We start from the raw sequence: 23,059 nt of genomic DNA, 5'->3' as shown, positions 1-23,059 counted from the left end.
TGTACTTGGTATATGAATACGTTTAGAAGAATACATGAAGGAAGCTCTCATTAGAAACTGTGGTACCCCAGCAGTACATGTAATTAGTATTGAGGAAATGAATATCGCTTGCCAATTCACTAATAAATATGATTTAAGGTAGGAGGTTGATAAAACATGATGTTGTATAGTAGGTTTGTAATTTACAGTTCTCTAGAGTCATTTTAATTTTGTAATTTACATTTACTTAGAAATGAAAGTGTTTCAACTTAGCTCAGTAGTGTATGTAGTTGTCACTCTGGCTTAAATACAGTAAAAACAAGGACTACACTGTACAATTTGAAGTGGATTTGGTAATTTATTACTCTTCCATAGAATCTAGAACCAATGTTTCGAGGTTTAATCTAGAATTTTTACGTGATAAAAAATCTGCAATCTAAATAGCTATTACATGTACATGAATCCAGTATTTAGGAACCAGAATCTGGACTGCTAAAATCTGGCATGAAAGACTCCTCATTCAGTTTACTATAAATCTGCCGTTACATGCACCAGGAATAAACATAATTTATATTTCAGACAATTCCAATTCCAATTTTTTTATTTGTGTCTTAGGTTTCTTATTTTACTTGGTTTTGTTCTAAAATTAAGTTTCTATGCAAGATTTTAGTCCAATTAAATAACAGGTCTATATAGTAAAACTGACAAACATAGACTAATAAAACTGACAAATATATTTTGAAAGCTGTAAGAATAAAGCTTGAGTGAATCTTGCCCTGACGAGGAAGGTTTTGACTTATTATTAGGATTTTTTCGGGGATAAGTGGTACTTGAAATACATTGACAAAGTTAACAAAATCAGGACACATTTAAATCTTTCACTCACTGAGACAAACGTTTGGGACTGTTGACAAAATTGTTGACAAAACTGTTGACAAAACTGTTGACAAAACTGTTGACAAAACTGTTGACGAAACTGTTGACAAAACTTCGGAATGTAGTAAATATCTTGTCCAACCGGGCGTCCTCTTTCAGGCAGCTCCATGATACGGGCACTTGGACAACATTTAGTTCACTAGGTCCTAGAGAAACCAGAATTCGCACATGTATAAACCAATCAAGTCTACAAAATATCTCGGCTTATGTTATAATCTCTATAATGAGGAACCCCACCCTGCCCCTTTGTGTTTGTATTAAGTAAATTCGACTGTACAGAGATGGCTCGAATTTTTACTTTATTTTTTCAGATCAAAGCCACCGAGCAGCACTTTTAGATGGTACTAGTCTTACGGACTTAGGTTAATTTAACTTTCAAGTCTGGATGAAACTCTCATACTTTCATGCCGTGTTATGCTGTACAAGGTGGTTCTTATTTGAAGTCGGTGGATAAAACACTTATGTGTGACCTTTCACATGAAAGCTATTGAGCAGTTATTGCATGCGGTGCTTTCTGTTTTTGTAACGCTCTTCAAATTGATATTTATTGTTTAATTTGTCCTTGGGAGTGGATGGTTCGAAAACTGAAAGAAAGCATGTGAACTATAAGGGAACTCAATCCAAACAAACTTCTCGTATTGCGTCTTGGTGGTTTTCCCTAACTTTTTTATTAAGTCTTAGTTTATTACATTATCGATATTGAATGGCAAACCTGATATAATTCGTATATTTCAAGGTATTATTTATTAAAGAACTATAATGCTTGAAATAGTAAGCACTAAACATTTACTTCTGTTTCGATTAACCTAACGCAAGTGTAAAATGAAGCGTCGTTCAAATTTACAGGCGCTGCTTTGCATAGCATACAGCCAGGCGTGATCAGGGATGAAAAAGGATGTGGCTGTGATGAGGGAGGGGAGGGTGGAGGGGTAATTCACGAGGGTATTATCCGACAGAGGCTATCATTCGTTCGGTGTTTTTTTTTTTTACCGCGAAATCATATGCATCTTCAAATGAGCCGTGCTGCGTAATAGAGATCGGATACGAAAAAAAAAGTATTTAAGTTGACTTTGCAGCCCTTACTGTAGGTTAAAGTTCCCACGCTAGAACACAGTTATATTTCCTTCATTGTTTATCGCATTATGTTTTGGCAAAGTTGTACATGTGCGACCGCTCTCACACATAGCTATGGAGCTTCCGACTCTAACGTGGGAATGAGTCGTCGTACATATAATATTGTCTTGACTGCAAATAATAACATCCCTTATTATATGGACTATGCATGTAGTCACGAACTGACTCTTGCATGTGTTACATGCTGCGAGGCATACTGCGAGATTGGTAATTATTTTTTTTGCTGTAATTAATTTATTTTTTATTTTATTGTAAACAAAAGGCTGGTCGGGCCTATAATTAATTATTTATGACCGGGCCTGTAACCGACAGAAGTCAATATAAATCTTTGCGGAACTGACAAATTAATAAAGTAACATAAAAAATTAACAAGAGGTAAAAACAAAAGTAACAACAGTTTCAACGTGGGTTCAACTACCTGAAAACGTTCCTGACTGACTGTGAAAGATTGAATTGCATGTTAATGAGGATGTTTCTGTTTAATTGTGTGAAATGTGCATCTGACGAATTTTAAACAACTGACAGTGATGTTAATTTAATCTCGTAGATCTGAATTATTGATTTCATTTCCGAATGGCAGTCAAGGAGTACATGTGATAAGCTTCTCATCACATTTTTATAGCTATATTGTGAGGACGAAATTTCTCTGCAATCCAGTACTTTATTCAAACCAAAATTTTGGTAGCAATTTTGGTTATTAACTGACGTGCAAAAGTAGCTGGATAGATAACTTTTTCTGTTTCTTGAGTATTTTGGGGAATTTTTCTTGAGTGGCAAGAAAACAAAAGCTAGACATCTAAATTATTTCGTGACAACGGGAAGATCCAAAAGTAAAAAGATTGAATTTGTGTTTTCATTTTCAAAATGTCGACGTACTTATCATTTAACGGTGGGAGGGAATAATCTTTCATCGATCGGAAATTAATACTTTGTTTTCAGAAAGCCCCTCAATAAACTTTAATTTTTCAATTCACGATAACAGAAAAATTAAAACACAGACGTGGGCTGGCAACCGCTGAATGAATACAAAAGCCACAATACTTCAGATACGAGCCAAAACTGCCCGCAGGAAGACAAAGTATTGATTGACCAACGAAAGAAATAAGGTGTGTAGTTTGTGATGCTTTTTTATAATTTTCGCATTTTTAGATTGTGATTTTATGCATTATTCTAAAATTAGTCATGTACAAAACATCATGGTTGATACCGGCACCTCTTTTTAAGCGATCGCAATTTTCTGAATCACTTTCGTGCTTAGGCTGGCCCAAGTGATCTTATACACATGTCAAGAGGAGAACTGCATGCAATAACATATCATTTTCATGTTTTTAATACAGAAATAAAACCGCCTAAATAGGAGCTGCGGTGTAAGGTAACACCCATATCATTCTCGACACAAATCAGTTTACTGGTTTTGGTAGAACAACCAAGTATGTTCTTGGACATCTATGCACAGTAAACTGTTTTTCTTCGTTTGATTCGATCAGAGAACGTCAGAGAAGTGCAACAGATATTACAGTAGGGATTAACTTTCAATTTTTGATCCGATAAAAATCTTATTTTAGTTACACTTCGAAAGATTAGGCAAATACAGTTAGCCTTTATATCTGTTTTTGATTAAAAAAATAATTAACGGCAAGCTTAATGATTCTTCTAGGAAAGAGACAGGAAGATGAACTAAAACAAGAGAAGAACACAATGTACATAATATTTGGCACTCAAAAACATTTTCCTTTGAGGACAAAATGTAAAATATATGCCTGAAAGTATACAAAAAACAAAATACACGACTAACCTTTTTAGTACACCTGAAGAAAGTAATCAGTGTTTATCAGGCTGTTGTTATTCGGGTACATTGTCTTCTGTTGTTTTTCTCATTTTGTCGCCGTCAGGAAACGTTAGCTTTTAATTTACTCAGTTTCTTATTGTCGGTTACTTGAAGCCTTAATCGCGATTCTGGGAGCTTTAGATATTTCTGGATATTTTTTCACCTGCGAGAGTTGTCGCACGACGTCTATGGAATTTTTATGGTGTCGATTGCATTTCCCACGCAATCAAATGCACGAGAAAAGTAGAAGTGGATAATTTAGATGAGGATAAGTTTGAAAAATTAGTAGAGGAGACGACCAGAGGGTCTTAAAAGAATACATGAAATTGAAAAAGATTCAAAACGAAAGTAATGGGAATCGGGCAAAAGTTATCTAAAGGAACCATTCTGTGTGCTCACTCAACACAACTGGATGTTCGTCATGTTAATATTTCTTTCCAACAGTGTATAATAAAACAAATTTTAGCTGAAGTTGTTTCGTGATACCCGAAATCTATGATTTGTTGTCAGTCAAATACAAAGATCTGTATTTATATAACTTACTGCCAAGTAAACCTTAAAAGTTTATTATATCTAAGCCACTATATGATCTGCAGTAGACCTGGCAACTCTGGTTAATTTTCATTTTCCTCAGTGCTTCTGTTATTCCAGGTTCTCTGAACAACCTTTTTTTGGTTTCGTTCAGCATGGCTCGCAGACATTAGTCACCGCTTCTCATACAAGACGAAATAAAAACATTGTGAATTCAGAGTTAAACTCACGCTCAATCCTGCTTGTCTCCGTATTGTACTACCATCGAAACTGGATCTGCTCAAATCTTTGAAGAATTCGATGAAACCTTTTTTTTCCAGTCGATTTCAAGCAGTTGGTGTCATCTCTCTCCCAGTCGCAGCTCTTCTGCTGATAATAGTTGATGACAACAGTTTTGTATCCGTTCGATCCCGTCTTTAAAGGACCCTAGTCGGCCTCCAAATTTATTGATATAATTGCATGATGAAGCGAAATCGTATTGTTTTACTGTAAGTTGTGTTGCTGAAAGCATGTCTTTGGTAGTTTCACAGTGATTTAGTTCGTTTCGACATGCTCCGAATAAAATATAATACCCAAACTCTCGCATGTAAACAAAAACAAAGGTGGGGCTCTAAGTTCGGCCCCAGCCGGGGTAGAGGGATCCAAGCCACATGAGAAAGGAGGAGAGACGGGAAAGCATTTCACTTAGTAAGCTTAAGGCTAGCTAGAAGACTAGGCACTCAAATAAAGTTATTGATTGATTGATTCTCTTGTCATTCAGATTCTATACGCGAAAGAAAAAATGTCAAAGGCCAGAATGATAGGGCAGGGGTTGAGCGTTGCATTTCTTGTTTACGAAAAGTTGTGTAATAATTCAGAGGTTCTTTTCAAATTCCTCTTTTTGTTTAATTTACACTCAACATCCTGAAAAAATATATTAACTTTGTTCATGAAACTGCCGGGCATCAACAAGAGAATTATGAAAAAAATACAACAACAATAGTATTCCCAGCAGGGGTGTCTACTACTGATCTACAAATTTCGGCTAAAAACTGAGAAAAAAATACATTCAGTTAGATACAAAAAAACTCATAAGGTGTTAAAACTACAAAGTCAAGGACAATGACAAAGCCTACTGTAAACGAAAAGAAAAAGTAAAGAATTTTATCGGCATGTCTGGATGGGTTTAACTTTAAAACTGAATCGGTCAAAATGTTAACTATCAGCTGTGAAAAACGCGTTTCTTTAACTTATAGCTGAGATCCAAGATTTGCAAAATGTACTAGCTGTTACACTGGTACATTGTGTTAAGCACCCCTATCTAGACCCTTCCTCGTGTGGAACAACACTAAAATAAATATTGAAAGAAACTGGACCGCGTCCTTGCCAAGAGAACAACCTTACACGTGTGTTCGGGTTCTCTACCAAGGACCACATCTTTTACTCGAAATTTTTGGGCATGTAACAAGACAAGTTGAATACCTTTCCCAAATAACCTTCGTTCATTTAATTCGTAAAAATATATTACACATTACTGAGATTTACAGTACGTGCAACGCCACCTCGTGTGAAATGGGCGAGGGTGATTTTCTCACCTCGTCTCGTGCAATCAAGTAATCCGTTGAAATGAGCTATATAAAGGTTGCGCGCGCTTCTTAAAGGTGACCCAGAGTGGCAACTCCATTGTTGTTTGTTTGAAAAGCCCGAGAAGTTAACTCGATGTCCTTTCGCATCTTTGATTCAGGACTAAAAAGGTAAGATTCCACGTCTTCACACTTATTTCAGACAAAGAATGTGCGGGATAAAAGTCCTGATAATCTTACTGTAAAAGCCAGTTACCGGAGCAGATATTTTAACAAAAATGTCTAACATTCAAAATTGGCGAACATTCCATACATGCCAGGATCGATTTTTACATTCCTTACCTTGTTAAGAATATATATCAAAGAAAATAATGTTAGAGGCCATTCCGGTTGGTTTGTGCAAAAGGAATAAGTATATATGTCTGCTTATTATCCGTGGGGAAATGAGTTTCGCAGGGGAAGTGTTTAGCTTCATTCCTCATTCCAGAGTCTGGACGGAAATTCGACAAGAATAAAGTTTACACTATGAGAAATACAAACAAATCATTTATGCTACAATTGTCTGCCTCAGTATATTTCGTTTCCGCGAGAGGAGTTTCTAAATCAGTTTTGATGTCATTTCCCTGTTTCTTTACCGGTACAGCCTTCATGACGAAAGTCCAAAGATATTTCTCTAAGGCCCGTGTTGAAATCGTTTGTCTAAGGCATACATACGTCCGTCTTTTTCTTCATCAGTCGAGTGCCTGTGAGTAAATGTGGATACTGTTGTTTCATGAATTTCATGGGACAATCAGTTGTTGGAATCAAGCAAATATATTGTTGTTATTTTGACTGAGCAGCGAGCCAAGTTGAAGAATACAAGCTTTTCAAGCCGAACACGAAATCAGACGAAACGCCGACCGGTTAGCTCAGTTGGTAGAGCGCCGGACTTCTGTGCGGGAGGTCTAGGGTTCGAGCCCAGACCGGACCAACACTCAGGGTCTTAAAATAACTGAGGAGAATGTGCTGCCTTTGTGATGACATCTGCAAATGGTTAGACATTCTAGTCTTCTCGGATAAGGACGATAAACCGTAGGCCCCGTCTCCTGCATCTTCACGGTTATGGTCAGCAGGGGACGTTAAAGAACCCACACACTTATCGCAAAGAGTAGGGCATGGAGTTCCCGGTGTTGTGGCCTGGTCTTGTTCCGAAATTACATTGGGGGCATCTGTAAAAATAAATCCTCATTCGTTGTAAACTGCTCAATTGCAGTCTGTCTAAGACCCCCGCAAAGTGTTGTAAAGCGCATTGAGCATATGGAAATGCGCTATATAAATACCGTCATTATTTTATTAACGCTCTCTTTTAACTTCCTTGCATACCTTAATGAGTTTTGAAATTGGGAAGTTTGAGCAGACCAAAGATATTTAAAAACCTTATGTCAGAAGAATCATGAGTAAAATTGATCAGTAAGAAAAAGTTAGGGCGGAATTTATCAGTACGGCAGATGACTCAGTTCAAGGAAAATGCATGGGTGCTATTTTATCCACGAGTCAATAGAGGTCAAATTAACCAGAATAAACGGGCGAGGTACAAAGTGAAATTAAGGAAGCAGTTGTCCTGATGTAATGAATTACCCTTATTACTCAGATTTTGCCGAGCGATCTTAAACATCCGACAACGATAGCGATTGGAACGTGCGTTTTTACCGTTTAAAAGCTGATGAAACTGACAACCCTTTGCCATATATTTTCAGTTCTAAACTTAAAAGTTTTTAGAATTTGTGAAATCTTAATGTACATACCACGGCTATGTAATGCAATGAAAAAAGTGCTCTGACCTCGACATCAAGATTAAATTTCTCCGATTTCACTTTTTAAAGCTGTTGCATTGCTCTCTACGGATTTCGAGGAGTATGTTTGCTTTTTCTGGTCCAGAATAAGCGACTGAGATACAAATTTCAAATACCATTGACTGCTTCTATCAGAAGTCAATAAGATTTATGTCAAATTAGACTTATAACCTCGGCCTTACCTGTAGAATACGTGTATGCATGCTATTTCAAATTTAGCACTGAATATGGCTTTGTTTACCAGATGAAGTGCTGCCTCTTGCCCTTTTGTTACGCAAGTTTGACTCGTAATATTCGTACCGCAAATGTGTTGTATTCCCGTTTCGGACCACGCCCGGCAACCGGTGCTGTTATCACCTGTTTTTGTGACCTTTTGTGGTTCCACCTCTGATTAAAATAAAACTGTAACTGTTATTTACATCGTTCATTAATCGTATCTCCTCGACATTCCTTCGGTTTTTTTTTTTTTTTTTTTTTTTTTGATATTTAACATGCTGAATCAAACTGGTAAACAAAACGCCGAGCTGAACTCTCGAAAATTCTTGTGGGTCTCAGCGAATACACACGCTAGTGCTAAGCAATTCTTCATAGATTTTATTTTTCATCACCAGTTGCAAGGCAACTCCAGCTATTAACAGATGTAAATATTCGATGAATCTCAGTAATTCTTCTTATTTTTCTTAACGATAGGTTTCTCAGAAGGTCAGTATTTTTCAATTATTTTGCCCGAGGGAATTTACCGTTTGAGTTTCCCAAATTCACTTCCCTGGAAAAACCGACTCTTCTAGCTTGCTGCTAAGAGCTAATTCGAGCGCTAAAGCCGTTGAATTTCATATAAAGAATAAAATCTGACGAACATAAAACAGTTTACGTATCACTTAAAAACGCAGTTCACTTGACCCTAAAAAATGCACAAAGCAATACTTTGCACGGGGATTTTCCGTGAATTTTTGAGTTTTTTCATGTTTCTAATTGCATGGGTCTGACCTCGGTTTTCTTTAGAATTTCATTCTAGTCGGATGATAGATTTGGCACTGATAGACAAATCTAGTACTTCATATAAATTCGATTTTTAATCGACCCAACGTTAACGTTGGATTGAAAGAAAGGAATTTTGATGTTCTGATGCGAAGATTTTATGAGCGACCTATTCCATGAGCGACAGGGCTGTTTCTTTCGATGTTGTTTTCTTTTGTTAGTGCGGTAGATTCCGATCCGCTCAAGTCACTGAACAAAGCGCATTCAGCTCTCCTCTTTGTGTCGCAATTTGATAACAGACTAAAATAGACAAAACAGTACGCTACTGTATCAAATATAACTCTAACTGATTGTAACAGTGAGACGTAAAAAAGATTTTGAGGATTTCCTCAGGTGGGAGTTTTTCCCTTCTGTGCCCATAGCGTTTTCTTCCGTTACAACAACAGGTCTGTAGCGAATATCAACGCAGGTTTTGTGTTACTTCTTCCTCATCTTGTATAGTTTAGACAAAAAGTTGCACATGGTAACACGCATCCACCTCGGAAATTGTTTCCAAATAAAGCACTTGACTTTTAGAGCCATGAATGTTCCGGATATTGACGCAGTCGGTAACCCGAGGATATCTCCGACGATCTACGACCGTCCGAGACTCATTTGCCGGACTTAAAAAATTTCTTGGTTTCCCAATAATTCTCTAGGGTTCAAAGGTAGTCCTCATCAATGCTTTTCTTGTTAATTATTTTTGATCAGGAAATGAAGATTTTACAAAGATCTATACAGAAATACAAATATTTTTGTAAACTGAACTTCTTTGCAAAATTTCAACACCTTACCTCAAAAACTTACAAGACTGATAATTTTCTTTTTTTGAAAAATAAAGACAAAACCTTGAAAACACAAAGCCTCCAGAGTCAAAGGGGTCTCCGTGATACTGATCATTTGGACAACAAGTAGAAATTACCAAGAGTGATATTTGTTACAAGGTGGAAAATACATCGGCAAATATTGTTTTAAAAGTCTTTTTGCCTCGAAGTCCAGTGTCTAATGGTCGTCTCCATCAAATACAATCGCTCAGCAATGTTTAGTCTAAAGGTACGTGAAATTAAACAATTGACATGTTTTCATTTGTAAAAATCCGCATTTTTTTATGTCTACGTCGGAATGTTTGTAATTCCTAAAACTGAACTCTCGCTTTGTTATGTTTAACAGTTCGTATTATAAACATTCTTCTTTTGACTTTGGATTAACGCGACAAGTGCCGTGACGCAAATAAATTTTTTCACCCTCGCACCGGAAACAGCTTTAATGAGTGGGAGGTAACGTTGAAATCAACATCCAAAAAAAAATATTCAAAATACGGTATATATATATGAGGTTGGAAACCTCTATTCACAAGTTAACTGACCGTGAAAAGTTCCTCAACAGAAAGATGGCGAGCCAAATTAACAACATTTCCATACTGATGTGGCTGGTCGCTGTGACAGTTTTTCTTTCTGCAGTTCACCTGACCTCTTCGCTTCCACGCCACAAAGAGAGTGGAATAGTTACACTCGGTAAGTACATAGTTCACTCTTTTTTCATGAAATACGTCGAGGTTTTCCCTCGGTCTTTGAGTTTCTACTCTAGTTAGCAAAAAAGTTTGTATATGCTACGTGTTAAAAAAAAAAATAGAAAAAATTCTTAGGTATACGTAAAGACATTATGAATTTGGAAGGAAGGTTATGCTCTGTTGAAAGGTCAGTGTTTCGTCTCTTCAGTTCCACTATCTTTCATGCTGTAAGTGGAACTGTCTTGGTTATTTAATTTTGTTCATGTGTAAGAATCTTTCAAGACATCACTAGGAAAGCCTTCAGAAATATGTGATCGTTCAGTCAATGAAAAATGCAGTAAAAAATACAATGTTTTGAATGAATAGTTTGACAGTTTTACAAAACGGCTTATGCAACTTGATATCGCAGACGGCAACTGCTAGGCTGGGAATAAAAATGTATTAAATATATTTATCAGTGAATCTCCGCGGTGAACATATATCCACAACTAATTGAAATATCACAGCAAGCCACAAATTTGTAAGTGAAAAGCTAGGGGTTGCCCTAAGTTTAATGCTTCTTAAAATGTAACCACATTTTCGTCAAATTAAGTACTTTTTCCGGGGATTTTTGCCTCAAAGCAAGATGCCGCTTTTGTATATAATCTTTCCCATTCTGCGGTTCACGTTCTTTAACAATATATTTGACAATCTATTCAGAGCGGGGATTAAATAATATATAATGGAACAATATAGTCATGACGTGTGCTGAATCAACTCTACGATGTGATGTGATAGTTTTATTAGAATAGTACATCCCATGGAATTGCCGTTCGGTTCAGGCTCTGGACATTGTCTAGTCGACCAGTTCTGACCCTCTCTCTGACATTCAACGCTAACAGTGCGTGACATAGGAGAGCAACAGCCTTCATGCTCCAGAAACAAGTGTTAATTACTATCATCATCATTTCCTATTCCGCGGTCGTTATAAAAACGTTGCATTCTTAACATGAAACAAAAAAAGGAAAAAAAATGTAGGACATGAAACCGCGCTCTTGAAATTAGCTCAAAACATTGCAAGGAATTTCCTTGCTATCTTGTCATGTGATGATTGTTTTCGTTCTTGGTGCCAAAAAGGCGATTATCTACAAGTAGTTTCTGGAACAATTACTCACTCTCCTGAATGAAAAATGAAAATATGTCTTATCTAGAATAGGAACGACCACGCAAAAAGGGAAAAGGCTACAGGTGGAGGCGTGGCTGTCATTCCAAATATTTTCCTCTGGAAAAGGGGCGATTTTTAACGAGGTGTTAAGTAGAGGAACTCAGGAGGAAGGGCTACGTTTCGAGAAAGAACGTTGACTTCGTTCAAATCTATTTGTTGATACACAGAACAGACTAGTGCATGCCTTGAAATTTTTTTGGTTTGCCAAATTCGCAAACACACAAATACGGGCATAATCTTTTCTAATCCAATTATCGATTTCGTGAGAAGACTTTAAGATATTGCGAGACTGGAAAAAACTATGAAAACAAACCATAAGCAAACATTCTGTGTTTTGAACTACTTAAAATCGATTGAATTGATGCGCTTCCCCCAACGAAGCGTTTTGAAATTCCACAACTGACCATATTTATAAGAATTGCCACGCATTGCTTCTCATAAGCACTACGTACAACTCGCACAGCTGCAAAGGACGGTCACAACGGCTTATTCTTAACATCCTTCGCTGAAGCTAATAAAGGTTTATTGTATTTGTTGCAGACACAACTGGTGATGGATCCCTGACTTTGAGATCAAAGCGTTCATACCGTTCCCAAAGGTTTCAAGGTGAGTGAGAACTGAACTGTTTTTGCTATTACCCTTTCCCACAACAGTAAAACTTTGAAGCTTTCTAGCTGGAACGACCTTTAATAGAAAGTCGCAGTTAACTACGTATATAATTGTTTCAGAGTTTGTCCTAAACAAGGTATGACTCTGTCCTAAACCGAGGTAAGGGGGGGGGGGGGGGTGGTTGCTTTCGTTAAATAATGTTGATACAGTATTCAATAATCCAAGATCGCAGATTTTTTTGCTGAGGACGTCCTCTGTAAACATCAGATAAATGTCAAAACACGAAAATAATTTGATGATTTTTATTGCACCAAATTCGTTGTTGTAACCTGGTTTCTAGAGCAGAGAGTATTGTGCAATGTAAGATGTGTATGTTTCAAAGATAGTCTTAAGTTTGTTCTAAACAGGATCAGCTAGGTTTCAAAGCTCCGGCGGCTCAAACACCCCTGTACTCAAACATGGGTAAAGTATCCCCTACTCCCGGCAATATCACAAAATGTCTATTTTTCAAAATAAATGAAGACCCGGGAAGTACTCCCATATCTTGGCTATTTAGGTATGTGCCGTGGGATAGGGTAGGGCTTTTGAAGTTCCCCTTAATATCATATTTTCTCCTGTTGGCATTGTGTTCCCGGTTTGATCCTTAGATAGGATATCTAAATTGCATCAGCTAAATTTTCCGTGCGTAAAAACGCAGCTAAACGAAAAAAAAATTATATGCTTAATGCTTAACTTCCAATCTTACAGAAACGAAATAAAGTTGACTCGCTCAAGCCATTCTTAGTTTATGTTTTTCCCTTGACTGGGAACAGGCTCAATTTTCGGGTTTGTGCCTTAAACATGGTATCAATTTGTGTTTGCTTCATCCTAAATAGGGTTAAGGTTTAAGACACTTCGCGGCATAAATATACCCGAAATTTACTGGGGCATTCCCCGCCCCCCGGAATGAAGATCATACGTCATTTTTCTTTTCACCCCTCTCCGACCGATAGTCTCAATACTGGTGCATGTCGCGTGCCAAATAATTTGCACAGTGTCCATATTCCTTAGCACTCCTAATTACTTTGTTATCTTCGACAGATTGCCGCGACAAAAGAAATGATTGCAAAAGGTTGATCGATAAGAGTTATCCAGCCTATTATTGCCACATATATAAAGGACAATGTGATGTGACATGTGGAGTTGCCCAGTGCCTTGGTGAGAAAAATGTCTCGCAAAACAAACATATACTTTAATGCAAGGCCTTCCCACAAATATCTCGTAAAATCGCATAGATATCTTTCTGGATAAAAAAGATTCCAAATATCAAAACTTCCGCCATTTTCCAAAATTGCTGCTTTAGGGCTTTTAGTGATATGAGACACATTTTTCAAGTGAGAAACCGCCATTTCCTTGACGAAGGAAATGGTCAAGGAAATGGCGAAGAACACTAAAGGCTTCGCCGAAAAAGCTATGAATATTTCTAAATATCCCTAAATTTTCTAAATATCTTATTAACCTCTAAATATCTCGGAAACTTCTAAATTTCCCCCAAAATATCCGGTTGTTTGTGAAAAGGCCTACTTTCAAGGTAATGACATACGTTTTGAAGAATTGTAAAGCCCCAGCCAAACGATCGCAACAGTTTAACACAACATATCGCAACATTGTTAGGCACAGCATGTTGCGCCCGTTTGACTACCCTGTTGCGACGTGTTGCGACATGTTGGATGTTGCTGGCTCAAATTTGGAAATGGTCAAATTTCTCATGCAACATTTATGGATATTGCGTGATGTTATAGTCGTTGGCCAGGTTCGTGCAACAATGTTGCGCCCGGGCATGCGCACTAGTTCAATTTTTAAAACCCCACATGTCGCAACACGTCGCAACATGTCGCAACATGGTGGCCAAAAGCGCGCAACATGTTGAGCCCAACAATGTTGCGATATGTTGCGTTCAAATGGTGCGATCGTTTGGCCGGAGCTTGCCAAAGTTGCGATATATTGTGTTGACATGCTGCGATCCTTTGGCCGAAGCTAAAGTTGTAGAATCCACACAGATATTAATGATAGAAGTGCCTACTTTGTTCCTCCTTGTAATTTTACTGATGTTCAAAAAATCTACTTTGATCTATGTAAAAAATGGGGCGCTCCTAACGAATTTTTGTGGACGGCCTTATTTTTCCAAAGATTCTCCAACACTACCTAAGGTCGATCTTTGTAGATTCCAAAGTTGTTTCGAAGATTACCGAAGATTTCCGGCCAGGTTCGGAAGACGACTCTTAGATCAACTGTCTTGAGATCTTCCGATTGTTTTCAATGATTGCTGAAGATTTTACGGTCCTTAAATCAACTCTCTTGAGATCTTCTGATTGTTTTCACATGTTATATATATTTCACATATTTATATTATGTTATGTAAATAGGTCTTAGGTAATCGATTGATCCCGCAAAAAAAGTAAGAATTTCCTAAGGATTAAGATTAAGCTAGCAAAAAATAAGAGATTTCAGAATTTGACGCACGGTTTAACTGATCTCTTTTATCATCATTATCATCATTATCATTGTCGTTAATTATCAAGCTTTTTTCTCTCTGACTTGACGCAGGTACGGGAAGTTGCAGGGATCTGATATCCGGCTTCGAGTGTTACAGGGCAAAAGTGTGGGCTAAGTGCAGAGAGAGAAGATATAAGGAAGGATGCCTTAAAACATGCTGTTCTTGCAAACCCTCACAGTGAGTACTCCGATTGACACTTACCAATAGGATAAATTAGCCACTATGCAGATCGTGTTTGAGTTTTTCATGACAAAGGAGTCTGCATAGGAGGTTAAATGAAGTTTTAGTGTATAAACCCAATAAGATTTCTGGATTCTGTCTGGTCAATTGCGAGCGCATACGAAAGTTGATATGGTTGCTAAGGCATATTTCTGCTTGCCTGGTGTTCAGCAGACTGTAAATTGTTTTGTTGAAATAAAAGCTACTTATTAAAGGTGGGGCCTAGACTCGATAACCAGCCGCTGATCGGGAAAGGAGCACGCGCTCCTCTCTTGAAGGCTTCTCGGGGAGGGTCCGGTAAACTGGACTCGTGAGAGCTGCAGAAATCGAGCCGAAGTTGCGTCAAGCGCGCGCAAGAAAAGTCGCCCCTATTTTCACTGATCGCAGGAAAATTTGTTTTTCAAGAATGCTTATAAACCAAGAACAGATCGCAAAAATTGTTCTTGAACTTTGGGATTATGGGCTCGAGAGAGGTTTTGGAAGTTCTTTACAAGGTAGGAGCTGAGTTATTTACTTTAGGATTTCAATCCATATAACTTCTATCCCCGGTGCAAATAGCCTACGCCAAAATCCTCAAGTCTCCGGTCAGTTTATCTCACCGGAAACTTGAATTATACTAGTCAGTAAACTGAACTTCCCCTAAGTATGGTTTGTCATATGAACTGATATGAAACACCTCTGCCAAAAGCACACGCTAGATTTTATACTTGTTCTCACTATATTTTTAACCACTCATGAAAGGGGGTAGGGTCGAAGGTGTCTGGACTAAACTGAGGAAACTAAATAATTCTTGTTTCATTTTCTCTTTTAGCCCAAACTGCAGTTAATTCAAGCTGGTAGCAGTCATAAACATTTTATGGTCTAACACTGAATGGAAAGAAGGGATCATTTCGACAGCTGAATAAACATTCTACGCTTCAGATGTTCTTCAATTATCGGTATCCTGAATGGCGGAATCGCAATATGTTATATAAGTTTGGTGATAAATAAATAAAAGAGCAAACAAACAAACGAATAAATGTATAAATACTGAAATAAAGGTATAACTACAAAGGTGTACATTTGTTGAGAGGGGTAAGGGGTATCGAATGGTCCCATTCAATTTAAAATTGCTCGCAAAATTTGGCCTTTGCTCGAATTGCTCACAAAAATTAGATGATACTCTGCATAGCAAGCGTTCCTGTATGAAGAGCTTTTCCGCATTCTGGCCGTGCGTAACTTGGAGCGAGAACAAAAATTCGTCGAAGTAGGGGGTATACGCGGGCTAATTAGATGAGTGCTTACTTGTTACTGAGCTAAACCATACCTGATCGGCGTTCAAATGTCGACAAACCTAAGTTGTTGCCGCCATTTACCGAGGTCTGCTACTGTGTTAACACAATTAATAATTTCACTTCAGTAAAGTTTAAACAAAACCAAGGTTAACATCTCTCGTGAAAACACTCTAATTGGTAAGTAACTGGTTTGGTTTTGGTTTTACGACACTCGTTTGAATTGGTTTTAAGACAGATGGCAACAAAAGACTCACACGAAGAAGCCGAACTTGAGCACTGAGTAAAAAAATTCACCGAAGATCCAAAACCGACATAATTTCAAAGTTAGAACAGATTTTCGGCTTAATTTCACACTAAGCACTTCAAATAAGCTTAAGTAAAGTTTCTTACCCGAGTCCTGTGTACTTTAGGAGGGGGGCGTGAGGGTTTGCGGTGATGCGGCTTTGCGTTATTTTTGGTGCGGTTTTGCGGTAATTTTCGTTTTAACTCGCGGTATTACGGTTTCAAAACACTAAGCGGTTTGCGGTTATTACAACCTTTAAGTCACGGTTTTCGGTGAAAAAAAAATGTGTGCGGTGATAACACTCTTTAGAACAGTCGGCAGGCGGTCGGCATGCGGTTGTTTTGCAAGCGCGAGCCAAGTGTTTTGTTTTACAACGCATCAGGGTTCATTACATCAGCTTACAAGTTAACTTTGTGGTTTGCAATTAACACTGAATCGTCTTCTCCACTGAACGTGAACTCTTTAGGAGACAAGAAGGTCACAATTCCAGAAGCAACATTTATTCCGCGTTCCACAACTAGCACAGGGTCGTCCAAGGTAATCAGTCACCCAATGCAAGATGTATAGGATCAGTGACAGAGTTTTTCAAAGTCAAGGGAGATATCAGTACTCGTTCAAGTACATGACCCACATACTTGGCATTTGGTTAGTAGTAAACAGAGTATAATAGTGTAGTACAATATACCGTTAGCGTTATGATGGTATGTTTAATATTAACGTGCAATGTTATCAGAATATATCACAAGTCTTTCTGACGTCAGCGTTCATATTGTGGCCTCCATGTACGTGCGGTTTCGGTATTCGGGAAAAAATCCGATGCGGTTTGCGGTTTTTTGGCGTATATCTGTGCGGTTTTGCGGTTTTCGGACCCCCCTTACGCCCCCTCCTTTAGTCAACTTGAACGATTCTGAGCAACACGACAGTTTTGCGTAAACAATTGTCACGGAATCTTGCCTCATTTGACTCGCACAAGCCGTTAAATTCTCTGCAATGCTATTACTTCTTATCTCCTCGTAAACCTTTCTGGTTGTCCCATTTTTCCAGAATATACTGGACTTTAGAAGAGGTATTAAGGGTCAGTGAGCGACAATTATTTCTGAAGAAGTCGCTCGCTTTCTAGTTTCTCCACGTGCCTGAACTCAAACAGTGATCGCCGCGTTACAGATTTTCCCGCCTTTTCATACCCTCACTTCGTTTAGATCAGATTGAAGTGTCCACGATTTAAGAATTGAATAAAGCAATAGCCATTTTATGTTTGATCTATCAAAATTCTACGGCAAAAACGCCGTCCTCAGTATGTCCATATAATAAAAAGAACATTACACGTTGCCTCGAAGATATGAATTTTATGTTCTCGTGGCCGCTCACTCGTGAGATATTGTTCCTGCCACTCGAACATAAAATTAATATCTTCTCGCCGCCGTGTAATATCCTCTATATATTTTTTTTCTCTGTATTATTGTAAACCATCTTATGTTAAATCGTTTTCTGTAAACAGTGTGCAATAATAAAAAACTGAACTGAAACCGAATCGAATTCATTTTTTGATAAACCTTTCTGTTTGTTTTGGTAACACTTAAAAAGACATCTATAAAGCGTTCATAGTTTCCTTTTGAAGGGAACTGCGTTTTAACCATATTTCTCAGGGTTTTTATAGATGATACAACACCATAAAAGGCAAGAAAGTTTGGTTTGATATCAAAGCGTTCCTTAAATTCAGTAAAGGAGAGAAATTTGCTTTTGCCTCTCATCAAGTGCCTGACCTTTTGAATTCCTTTAGCGGACCATGATTTGTAATAAATTGACTTCTTCTCAACCTTTACAAGAGAGTTGTACCATAAGTTTAATGACAAAAGGTGGTCTATGGATTTTATTGTATCCTCAAAACTCATTTCTGTCCATATTTGCACAATTTCAGTAATGAAAGGGTCAGGCACATTGTTATATTTAGAAACGTCCTTTCTGTCGAGGTTGCCTCTGAAGAACTCTGCTTCACCATTGAAGATCAATGGAAAATTACACAACAGCTTCCATTTTCCACTATCATCGTCGTTTAAATATTTTCTCACCCAGGATAACTTAAGTGCTTTGTTGAAGGTGTTTAGATCAAGCATCTTAAGTCCCAAATTTTCATAGTCTCTAATCATAACGCTTCTCTTTATTTTGTCTCCTTTAAAATCCTAAAGAAATTTATAGAAAATGTTATTGATCTCATCGAACACCTGTTGATTGGTTGGTAAGGGACAGAGCATATAAACAAGCTGTGAAGCGATTAGGCTTTTATGCACAACAATTTTCCCAAGAGGGTTAGGCGGCGGTACTCCCAGCAGTTTAAACAATTCTGAATCGTTTCTAATTTTTCACTGTAATTTTTATTTATACTTATTGTTGGGTTTGTTGATATCCACACACCTGAAGACTTTACTTTGTCTTTGACCCATTTTAAATTCTTTTCGGGACTGAGCTGATCTTCACAGCCAGTGTAAGAGCCAATCCAAAGTGCCTCTGTTTTCTTGTTATTGAGTTACAGGCCACATATAGTGCTAAACAGTTTTAAATCATTTAGAGCCGGCGACTGTAAGAGATATTTCCGAGTCATTAAGGATAAGTGAGGTGTCGTCGGCATATTGGCTAATTTTAATTCCTTTGAAATTCCTTCTATATCTTTGTTTGTCCTAATTCTTTCCGCTGTTTCTACACAGAGCAAAGTTTTTGTCTAGCTAGTTTTTGTCTAGATATCAGGATGTATTACCGTCACTAGGTGATTTGCATGTTCATTCGCGTGTAAAAAAAAAATTTAGAATTCATTATCGTCGCTAATTGCGAAATCGCCTCGACTACGCGTGGCGGGAAAAACAAGTCATGTGAATTATGTTTTAAAAGGAAAATCTTATCATGTAACGGACATTCGAAGTCAAGTCAATCAACAGTCGCGAGCAAAACATCAAGATAGCGATCAAAGGGATCCGACACCCAGGAACACAAATTGTAAGTTTCGAAATCGTTTGTCGCTTCGATTTAGAACGTTGTAAATAATAATTTATTTTGTAATTATTTCAATTTCAGTTGACTACGATATAAGCACGGACGCAACGAGCCGTGTCTCTAGTTCAAATAAATTTGACAACGTTTGATCCTTGGTGGGCTAATCTTCAAAGTAAGTAGCGCCTTTAACCGCAGGAGCGAATCACTAGGAACTCTATCTCTCTTGATTAAAATCCATCTCTTCGACGAGTCAAACGGAGTATGATGTCAAACTCCGGCCATGCATTACTTATGTCATGTTATGTTCCCACATCACGAAACCTAGTGCAACCTTTGTGATCTAAACAAGTTTTTTTTTAATGTAGGAACTTGCTAGTTTTTGTCGTTATATCAAGACAGTCTACTGTCGCACGGAACTTCATCTCTCGATAATAGAACCCCATCTCTTTCACGGGTTGAAAAAAGGATGACGTCAAACAGCGGACATGTACATGTTAGTCTAATATGGCCGCCATCTCGAAACGAAGTGCAACTTTTCTGATCAAACAACTTTTTGTGTGGTGGCTTGGTAGTTTTTGTGTGACTATCAAAATATAAAACTGTCGCCTAGAACTTTATCTCTCGACGTTACAATCCCATCTCTGCAATCGGTGGAATAGAGGATGATGTCAAACGTCGACCATGTTAGTATAATACGGCCGCCATCATGAAACGAAGTCCAAAATCTCATGTCTAATGACGTACGCGTTTTCTTAGCAACTTGCTAGTTCTTGTCCTTACATCAGAACAATCTACTTTCGCCTGCAACTTTGTCTCGCGATATTAGAATCCCTTCTCTTTCACGGGTTGAAAAAAGGATGATGTCTAAACAACGGCCATGTTAATGTAATAGGGCTACAATCTTAAAACGAAGTGCGATTTTTTTGGTCTAATACCTTTTTATGTAGTGGTTTGGTAGTTTTTGTGTGAATATCAAGACATAAAACTCTCACCTAAACCTTCATCTCACGATGTTAGAATCCCATCTTTTCATCGGGTGAAAAAGAGTATGATGTCAAACATCGACCATATGCATATTAGTATAATACAGCCGCCATCATGAAACAAAGTCCAACATCTCATGTCTAACTGAATGACGTTTTTCTTAGCACCTTGCTAGTTTTTCTCTTTACATCAAGACAGGTTACTCTCGCCTGGAACTTTATCTCTCGATATTAAAATCCCATCTCTTTCACGGGTGGAAAACAGGATGATGTCAAACATCAGCAATGTTAGTCTAATATGGCCGCCGTCTTGAAACGAAGTGCAATTTTTCTGGTCTAATGCCTTTTTATGTAGTGGCCTGGAAGTTTTTGTGCAGATCTCGAGATATTAAACTGTCACTTAAAACTTCATCTCTCGATGTTAGAATCCCATCTTTTCTTAGGGTGGAAAACAGGATGATGTCAAACAATAGCCATTTTAGTCTTATATGGCCGCCTTCTTGAAACAAAGTGGAACTTTTCTGGTCTAATAATATTTTATGTTATGGCTTGGTAGTTTTTTGTGAATATCAAGATATAAAAGTTTAACCTAATACTTCATCTCTCGTTGTTAGAATCCCATCTTTTCATAGGGTGGAAAAGAGGATGATGTCAAACATCGACCATGTTAATCATCTAATGCGCCCACCATCATGAAACCAAATCCAACTTGTCATGTCTAATGAGATTTTTCTTAGCACCTTGCAAGTTCTTGTCTTTACATCAAGAGAATTTACTCTCGCCTCGAACTTTATCTCTCGATGTTAAAATCCCCTCTTTTACGGGTGGAAAACAGGATGATGTCAAATATCGGCCATGTTCGTCTAATATGGTCCCCATCTTGGGACGAAGTGCAACTTTTCTGGCCTAATACCTTTTTATGTACTGACTTGGTAGTTTTTGTGTGAATATCAACATATAAAACTGTCACTTACACCTTCATCTCTCGATGTTAGAATCCCATCTTTTCATAGGGTGGAAAAGAGGATGTTGTCAAACATCGACCATTTTCAGTTAGTCTAATACGGCCGCCATTATGAAACAAAGTCCAACATCTCATGTCTAATGACGTTTTTCTTAGCACCTTGCTAGTTTTTGTCTTTACATCAAGAGAGAGTACTGTCGCCTGGAACTTAATCTCTCGATATTAGAATCTCACCTCTTTCACAGGTTGAAAAGAGGATGATGTCAAACAACGGCTATGTTAGTCTAATATGGCCACCGTCTTGAAACAAAGTGGAAATTTTCTGGTCTAATAACTTTTTTATTATGTAGTGTCTTGGTAGTTTTTGTGTGAATATCAAGATATAAAACTGTCACCTAAACCTTCATATCTCGATGTTAGAATCCCATCTTTTCATAGGGTTGAAAAGAGGATGATGTCAAACAACGGCCATGGTAATCTAATGTGGCCACCATCTTGAAACAAAGTGCAATTTTCCTAATGTAATAACTCTTTATGTAGTGGCTTGAAAATTTTTGTGCAGATCTCAAGATTTAAAACTGTCAAGTGAAACTGCATCTCTCGATGTTAGAATCCCATCTCTTCAGCGGTTGTAAAAAAGCATCCGCCATATTAGTCTAAAATGGCCGCCATCTTGAAACGAAGTGCAGCGTTTAAGGTCTAGTAACTTTTTATGAAGTGGCTAGGTAGTTTTTGTGTGGATACCAAGATATAAAACTGTCCCCTAAAACTTGATCTCTCGATATTAGAATCTCTGTCTGAGTTGAACGGGCCAAACAAAGCTGAATTAGAATTAGAGTCTAAATTGATCATTTAAATCAACTATGCGAGGTAGAAGTACGTTAAGGCAAAGAAAAGAAAGAAAGTAATTTAAAATTTCAGTCTGGGCTAAATAAGAAATCTTAAATGCTTAGTTTTTCTTTCTGGCTGAGGAGAGGTGGTCGCTTACAAGAGGTGGTCGCAACCGGAGGTTCGACTGCATAAATGATTTAAAATTGCTGACAGTGGGCTGTATCTTAGCACTCAAAGACAAGCTGTTCCAGAGAACAGAACAGCGACGAACCTGTATAATCCCCCGATGGTTGTTCCCTGTTAATACGGCCCCTCGAACCAATGTATTCACTGAAGCTTCAATAATTTTATCTGCATTTCGAATGCTTACTAAAGAACAGCTTTTTAGAAGTGCATTTGTGAGGTCTGTCAAGACGTCACTTGAAATAGACCAGTCATGAAATTTGACCCTACCCCGTTAATACGGCCACCCCGTTAATACGAGCAAATAGCCATGGCTCGTTGGTATAAATAGCACCGTACGTCTATAACAAAGTTAACTCTATAAGTCTATAACAAAGTTAACTCACTGTAAACAGTTCTATAACAGAAAGATGGCCAGCCAATTAGGCAATAATTCCGTTCTGATGTGGCTCTTCGCAGTGGCAGTTTTTCTTTTTGAAGTTCATCTGACCTCTTCGCTTCCACGTCACAAAGACAGTCGAATAGTTGAAAATAGTGAGTACATTTCCGTTTCTTTATTGTCGTAAAATATGTCGAGAACTTCCCTCGCTCTTTGATTTCTACGCTAGTCAGTAAAGTTCGGATATGCCACTGCATGTAAAAGAAAAAAAAAATGATAG

At 37.9% G+C, this 23,059-nt stretch overlaps 1 protein-coding gene across 4 annotated transcripts; it reads left to right on the top strand.

The window, feature by feature from the left end:
* The first annotated feature begins 3,104 nt into the window (after nt 1-3,104).
* On the top strand, nt 3,105-17,600 carry LOC145462518 (uncharacterized). Of its 4 annotated transcripts, XM_081446062.1 has the most exons (7): nt 3,105-3,155; nt 3,387-3,421; nt 10,206-10,333; nt 12,074-12,139; nt 13,223-13,339; nt 14,729-14,855; nt 15,709-17,600. In XM_081446062.1, the coding sequence occupies exons 3-7, from the start codon at nt 10,210-10,212 to the stop codon at nt 15,722-15,724; spliced, it is 450 nt and encodes a 149-aa protein (XP_081302188.1). In that variant the 5' UTR covers nt 3,105-3,155; nt 3,387-3,421; nt 10,206-10,209; the 3' UTR covers nt 15,725-17,600. The 4 variants fall into 4 exon arrangements, with proteins under 4 accessions (XP_081302188.1, XP_081302198.1, XP_081302179.1 ...); XM_081446072.1 differs by lacking the exon at nt 3,387-3,421 and having other exon boundaries at nt 3,112-3,155; XM_081446053.1 differs by lacking the exons at nt 3,105-3,155; nt 3,387-3,421 and adding an exon at nt 4,642-6,141.
* The last annotated feature ends 5,459 nt before the right edge of the window (nt 17,601-23,059 follow it).

This window comes from Orbicella franksi, chromosome 1 (assembly GCF_964199315.1).
Source record: "Orbicella franksi chromosome 1, jaOrbFran1.1, whole genome shotgun sequence".
In the NCBI taxonomy this organism is placed as follows: Eukaryota; Metazoa; Cnidaria; class Anthozoa; order Scleractinia; family Merulinidae; genus Orbicella; species Orbicella franksi.
This window is presented reverse-complemented; position numbering and strand designations above follow the sequence as displayed.